The 7,860-nt window shown below is 30.5% G+C and overlaps 1 protein-coding gene across 1 annotated transcript; it reads right to left on the bottom strand.

Moving 5' to 3' along the window:
• Positions 1–3,748: 3,748 nt before the first annotated feature.
• On the bottom strand, positions 3,749–4,410 carry AT1G42700 (uncharacterized protein; the record flags this gene model as incomplete). The annotated part of the gene is made up of 3 exons (NM_103452.1): positions 3,749–3,806; positions 3,902–4,233; positions 4,351–4,410. The coding sequence occupies 3 exons, from the start codon at positions 4,408–4,410 to the stop codon at positions 3,749–3,751; spliced, it is 450 nt and encodes a 149-aa protein (NP_174992.1).
• Between the last annotated feature and the right edge of the window lie 3,450 nt (positions 4,411–7,860).

The raw sequence follows: 7,860 nt of genomic DNA, 5'->3' as shown, positions 1-7,860 counted from the left end.
CTGCAAAAGAAAAAAAATATAAACAATAATCGGTTAACAATTGAATAAGAATAATACTTAATAAAGTAAGCTATCACACGTTGCAGCACTAGCATGAAACTATAACTTAATAGTCTAGTTACACTTAATAATGCAATCTATCACACGTTGGATGCATACTAGGAATTAATGAATTAATAGTCTATAAGACTCTTGGATGCATACATACCAAACTATATTATTCACGATCCAGTGAACTTACTATTAATAATTTTAAAACAATTGGATCAAACACATACACACACACAACTGTCAACATATAAAAGAGAGTCGGACAAATTTATTTTGATAAAATGTGAATGTTATATATCAAAATATGAAGGTATATTTACAAGCTTACTTAAAAGAAACAAAGTCGATGCTTAAAACAGAGTCCTATAACTTAAAAAAAAACAGAGCATGGTAATAGAATATAACGTTTGAGTTAGAAGTGGTGTAGATGAGCCTAAAGTTGAGCTAAATCACCAAAATTTGAATCTGAGGGAGTCGATGCTTTTGGGTAAGTGATGCTCTTGTAAATTTATATTCAAAAAAATTAAGATGCACAACAGATCAATTGGTGGTAAGAGATGAAAATTTGGAGATCAAAACTCACACAAACTCAGATTTTTTTTCTCCACAGATACAAAAATAGAATCAAATAAATTGAAAAATTTAACTAATGAAAACAGATAAATTAGAAGAAATCAACTAAGAATACAACAGAGAAATACAAAACCAAAACGAAATTACAATTATAAACTACATATTTGAATCAGTGACTCAAAGAAACAAAAGCAAAATCACAGAAGTAGAAAAATGAAAAGTACCTCGGATCGAGTCGAGTTCTTGACTTCTCTGAAGAATGAGACGGCAGAAACAAATGAGTTAGGGTTTCCAGCTTGTTGCGATTTGTGTTGATACGCTCTAGGGTTTAATAAATCAAAAATTGGGAAGAAGAACAAGCTAAGGCAAGTAAGGGTTAATGCTATTGTGTGTATATAAGTTCGGATCGAGAAAAGTACTTTCGGTTCTTGGGTATTACCCGAACCCGAACCCAGAACCGAAGTTACAAAAGAGAAAGATCCGACCGGGTATTAGGCAGGGAACCAAAGTGCATTCGGATCGGATCTTACGGGTCGGGTTCGGTTCGGATTTTCGGGTTCGGGTATTTTGCCCAGGCCTAATTCTTAGTATTCAAATATATGTTTCTAACAATGTTCTTAACAATGCATTATATATACAATTTTTAAACAATGTTCGTCCTTAACCAATTTAATATATGGTAATGTTGGGTATCTAGAAACCTAAGAATTTGTTGATAAACCTCTTTACGTACTCTTCACCTTCAGTGGTTTATTTTATAGATATAAATTTAAGAGAATAGTCTACTCAAACCAAAATCAACGGCTATTATACACTCATACTTTGAGTTAAGATTACGAAAAAAGCTTCGAGTATGAGAAAACCAATAAAATAATTTTATTGAAAAAACATGTAATGATAAAATAAATTTAGTATTAGTACAATTAATGTCCAAATAAAATTATATGTAAAATCCAATAATAAATATATCATTAAACTATGAATTAGAAGTCAAAAGTTTACATTAATTAATTAGTAGACACATCACAAATGCTAAATTGATGATGTGTCAATCATATGGTGAGAGTTGGCCAACTTTCGTATTTATGATTCGGTTTTTGTAAAATTAGGGTAAGTTCATACTTTAATTTGATTAGTACTTGTTGCTATACGAATGATTGTTAGATTTATTTGAAAAATATGTGTTGAAAATGATAAGATTTTGATTAAAATCTCTCAGTTTTATTTTGATGTTTATATATAGGCATATGGAGGGATAATTTTGCGATGGATGTCTGTTGCATTAGTCACCTTGAATAAAGGTAATGAATCGTTATGTTTTTAAATTTCTTAACTCATAATCTAGGTAAGACTTTAGTTTTAAAAACATAATTTGTGTCTGTTTTGTTATAAAAGTTTAGTTAAAGCTAGTTTGTTTGGTTTGTTTGTTTTGTTATAAAACATATGGTGAGAGTTAGCCAACTTTCGTATTTATGATTCGGTTTTTGTAAAATTAGGGTAAGTTCATACTTTAATTTGATTATTACTTGTTGCTATACGAATGATTGTTAGATTTATTTAAAAAATATGTGTTGAAAATGATAAGATTTTGATAAAAATCTCTCAGATTTATTTTGATGTTTATATGTAGGCATATGGAGGGATAATTTTGCGATGGATGTCTGTTACATTAGTCACCTTGAATAAAGGTAATGAATCGTTATGTTTTTAAATGTCTTAACTCATAATCTAGGTAAGACTTTAGTTTTAAGAACATAATTTGTGTCTGTTTTGTTATAAAAGTTTAGTTAAAGCTAGTTTGTTTGGTTTGTTTGAGATTATCGTTTGTAAATGATAATCTTTTGGTAATGACGACATGAATTTCATATAAATTGTTTTGTTTTATTTTCAGGTTATAATAATGAGAAACTTTGAAAGATGACATGATGATGAAATGGAAGCCTTTTCACCATTGAAGAGAGGTAATGCATCGCCCTCCCTTGTATTGAATTTTTAGATTTAGATTAGGTTAGATATGATTCACTTATTGAATGCTTTGTGTTTGGTGTGTGATAAATGTGTGTTACAGTTTTGGTGTGTCTGTTTTGTGAGTGTCTTTCAATCAAACTTAATGAGTGTAGTTTGTTCAATGATTGGTTGTTAAGAGTAGGTTAAGCATTTTTTCTGGCTTTGAATGCTAACAACAAAAGGTGGACCAACACTAATTAAGGGGGTGGCAACTGTCACCACATACTTTTTAATGTCTTTTAGTTTTGAATGTAATTTTTCTGTAGTTTGAATTATGCTCCCATTAAAAACAAAATAAAATGCCCCTATCGACTATTTGCAAACCTTAAAAGTCAAAACTCATATTATTTTGTTGTGATCGTAGCCCATTAATGTTTATTCTAAGTGTAAAAATTAAATAACTTTAAATTAAAAATCTTAACCCTAATTTAAAATATAAATTTTGGTTTCTCTTCTTCTTTTACAAATAAACTGACACATAACATCATTTTATTTCTAATTTAGCATTGTTTTAAAAGTGATACTAGCATTATAATGTAATTTAAAAAAGCGACGCCAAATTCAGTGATGCTAAATATATTTAGCATCGCTTTATTAAATGACGCTGTAATTAATTTTTTTCATCGTTTATTTTTGGTTAGTGTCATTTATGTTAGACGTTTCTATTACTGATTCTAGAATCATTTCATAAATAATGTCAAATATATAGTTAATATCAGAAAATAAAAACGACGTTAAACTGAACATTAAAGTCAGTTTTCATAAATGACGTTAACGTTAATATTTGCATTGCTTTCAAATCGATATCAAATATTAACATCACTTTATTTAGGTTTTTAAATGATACTAAATAGTTTGACAAAAAAATATACTAAATTAAGTATATTATTTTTGAATTAATTTTAGATAATTTATTAAAATAGTGGATAATAATAATATTTTATAAAATCATGTTCTATAATAGATAAAATTGTAATTGATCAAAATAGAAATGTATTTTATCATCCATAATTAAAAAATTACAATGTATTTTTGGAATTGAAATGATGATCGAAAAACTAAAAAAACTACTTGAAGTCATAAACGAAATTCAAGTGTCAAAGCAAAATAATATAAACTACTTGAAGTCATTGCCTTCTACTTGAAGCCATCTCCTTCTATCCATAGTACTAGTCCTTGAAAAACCTTAAACGCAAACATAAGAAATATTACAAAGCACAAAAAATAGAGATATCATATATATATGTATATATAATTAATTACCTTCTACATGTAGTGCAATTGTTGTTGCCGGCGGCAGGTTGATATATATATGACTTCATTCATCTTATCCACTTTGTCTTCCAAATCACTCATCTTCACCAATTTATCTTCTAACTCACGAACTCGATTATTCAAGCTAAGCACTTCTTGTTCCTTACTCAATGTTGTCGTGGTGCGATTCTGAATAAATGACGAAGGAGTGGGACCAAGTCCAACACAACGAACACGACCAGGCCGCTCTCTCCCAAATACCTGAGCGAAGTCATCATTTGAATTTGGGGTACTATTATTCCCATTAGTGTCTCCAGCGTTTTGAATAATCTTCTTAGCTAGTTTCTCCTGAAAGTTAAAACATTAGAATTTTTTTTACAATTTCATCTTTGGGAAGTGTTTACGTAGATAACAAAGCTTAAATACTTGTTAACTTCCAAAAAACAATAGCCTAAGCTTATACACTAGTGAACATTTTAAGTTCTCCTCTCCATCTTGCGTTTTGTCAGAGTCATAGGTATACATCTGTATGTAAATTCATTAAAATAAAACATTTGTCTTCTTAAATTGTACATTTATATAATATGAAACATAAAACAGAATAAAAAAAAAGGAAAAAGCAAAAGTTAAATCCAAAATCCAAGTTTTACAAGCTATCACATACTCAAACGTCTTGCACAACATCTCTAACTAATATCAATATCCTCAACTGGATCATCATCAATACATTCTCCCATATCATACAAGTCTCTTGGTTTGAATACATCATCAATACATTCTCCGAGGTCATATACTAGTGAATTTACTAAACCAAAATTCTCGACAAAGACACATAACAATTAAAAATCTCCAGACAACAGATAAGTTATTCAGTACCATGATGATTTGTAGTCAAAAAATAAAACAAAAATTCAAGAGATGTACAAGGAAACGCCAATGAGAGAGGTAATTCAAGAGAAGTACTTTGTCCTCTTGGTCTGTAGAAACAACAGAGCAATAAAAATTAGAACTTAAAAATAATTACAGAAACAAACAGAATGAGTATAGTTTTATATATCAATGGTGAATTCATTTACCAAATTGTGAAACTCATGTAATATAACATTAACCAAACGGATGCAGAGAAATAAAATTATCACCTGAGAATCAAAGTGATGAGAAATAAATGAATTAAGGAGAAGGTGATGAGCGTAATTGAATCAAAGATGGGGACAAAGCTTGTGCAGGAGATGAGTGTGTCGAAGCCGAGACATAGATGAAGAGCCACACAATCAAGGAGCCAAGAGGGAGATAAAGAGCCACAAAATCAGGGAAACGAGTGAAGTTATGCCGTCAATTACGAATTCAAGCTAGCGAGTACTTTGGGTTGAAAGAGATTTGATAATTGGAGAGGTACTTATGGTTGAAACAGAATTAGGGAAAAATTGGGGAAAACCCTCCAGAAATTCTATATCAGCGGGAAAGAAAATACTAGAGGCGGTGATGAATTTATTTTTCTTTTCTAATGATTTAAATTTTATTATTAAAAATAAATTGCATCGTTTAATAATAGAATGATACAAAACATAAGTATTTAGCATCAATTTCTAAAGTGATGCGATCCCTTACTACATTTTTTAATTATTGTGTCATTTTTACAAATGATGGTAAATAATTGATGTTAAATACATAGTTTTTTGTAGTGGATTTGCCATCGGATCCAGCTAAAAGAAAAGAGATAGTGAAATATCATCTAGATCAAAGAGAAGAGGTAAGACACAAATATCTTGATAAAGGTCCATGTCAACCTTATGGTCATACTTTTAAGAAAACAATGATGAGTAATGTTTTGAGGCAATTTAACCTTGCTTGGTTAGAAAAAATATGGTTATTGGCTTGAGTATAGAGGATCAACATAACCTTTTTGTTTATGTTGCTACTTATTTTAAGTTGACGTACGAAAGCAAGGTGGGAGTGATGTGTTTATGAAAGAAGGATTTTGTTGATGGAATAAGCCTGAGAGATTAAACACCCATGTGGGTTAAACCCAATAGTTCTCACAATTATGCTGTTGAGAAATGTGTTAATTTATTGAATGTCATGTCATTGGTGGAATCTACTAAAGGAGAATTGCAGAAGCTTAGGAATGATGGATGGGATTCATAAAGTTTCATCATTTTGCGAGAAACATAATGTTGAAATGCTTGTCATGAAAGAAATCTTTGTTGATCCAAGGAAACCAAGAAAGAAAACCAATATAACCAACATGAATCATTACAAGGTTAATTGTTTTTACATTGTTCTAGATTTAGCTTCAAGAGTTCAATGATCGTTTTAACGGAAGTAAATACTAATCTACTTAATTGTATGGCTTCTTTAAGTCCTTTGATTCATTCCATCAATTTGACAAGGAAAAATTGGTGAGGTTGGTAAAGTTTTATCCGGATGACTTCAACTATGGGGATATTTTGGTTCTTGAGCAGCATCTTGATATCCACATTGACAATATTTGCAGAGATGAACGATTAAAGAATCTTAAAAATATTGGAGATCTTTCTTGTTTGATGGTGAAAACCCAAAAGCATATTTCACATCCTCTAATTTATAGACTTTTGAAGTTGGTCTTAACTTTACCAGTTGCTACAGCAAGTGGTGAGGATGTTTTTCTGCAATGAAGTTGTTGAAGACGGCTACACGTAATAGAATTGGTGACTAATTTTTAAGTGATTTTCTTGTGTGCTATATTGAAAAAGAGTTGCTTGAATCTGTCAATAATGATGAGGTGATAAAAGAAGTTACAAATGGTAAAAGAGCGTAGAGTGCATTTGTAAGATGTTTTAAAGTTTTTTTTTTGGTTAATAACATGTTTTGGAGTTTTCATATGAATTTTTTTTAAAATTTATTTGATATTTTAGTTTGCTTTTTCTATTATATTTTGCTCCCATAAAATAAAGTTTCTAGATCCGCGACTGCTAACAACTTAACTTTAACTTTCACCTAACACAAACTTAACTTAAAAATAATTAAACTCATTACAAAACCATACTTACACCTTTCTTTATATAACTGCATCTTAAGACTTAAATTTAACACAACCCACATCTCTTTCATTCTACTTTTTAAATCACTCAAACCATTCTACAAGTTTATGGATCCCATCAAGTTGCAACAACTCAAATGGCAAGTGTGCAGAATGATGACGATTTGATGAAGCTAGCAAATCAAATTTTTGAACATGATTACAAGACGAAGTTTACTTTGGAGCATTGTTGGAGAGAAGTTAGATATTAAAGAGATTGTTAGGAGTAAAAAAGAAAGGCTATTGATGGCTCTCCACATTTGGCAACCTGTAATCTTGTTGAGGCTAAAGCGGAAGAAGCTTCCCAACCTCGTCCCCCTGGTGTGAAGGCTGCTAAGGGTAAAACGAAAGCTCCCAACAATTCACCAACTATTGAAGTAGAAGGGAAGGCTTTAGAAAGGTTCTAGAGTATGTGGGACATAAAGAAACAAGATTTGACATTTAAAGAAAAGTTATGTGATAAGAAATTGCTTGACATTCTTGTAGCAAGATCAAACACTTTTAGTGAAGTAGAAGTTGAGCTAAGAAACAAGCTCATTAGGGACATGTATTTTCAGTCTTGACAAGCTCAAGAAATTGTATTATGTTATGCTTTTAGGTATGATAACTTTTTGTTCTGTTTTTTTGGTATGATGACTTTATGCTTTGTGTTCTGTCTTAATGTATGATGACTTTATGTTATGCATGATATTGTATTATTCTAACAAGTTGAAGTGTATCTTTATGTAGGATTTATGCTTTGTGTCTTTATGTTTTTTTTGTAGGGAGTTTATTGAAGTAGATGAAAAACGCATACGACTCTCATACCACATATTTAGCAATCAGACAAGTTGAGGAACAAAGACCACACAAGTAATCAGACAAGTTTACATGGTCAGAAGCAATCAGACAAGTTTTTTTAGCCACATATTTTATGT

Source organism: Arabidopsis thaliana (assembly GCF_000001735.4).
Source record: "Arabidopsis thaliana chromosome 1 sequence".
Taxonomy (NCBI): domain Eukaryota; kingdom Viridiplantae; phylum Streptophyta; class Magnoliopsida; order Brassicales; family Brassicaceae; genus Arabidopsis; species Arabidopsis thaliana.
Note: the sequence above shows the minus strand (reverse complement) of the source record. Positions and strands in the feature narration are given on the sequence as shown.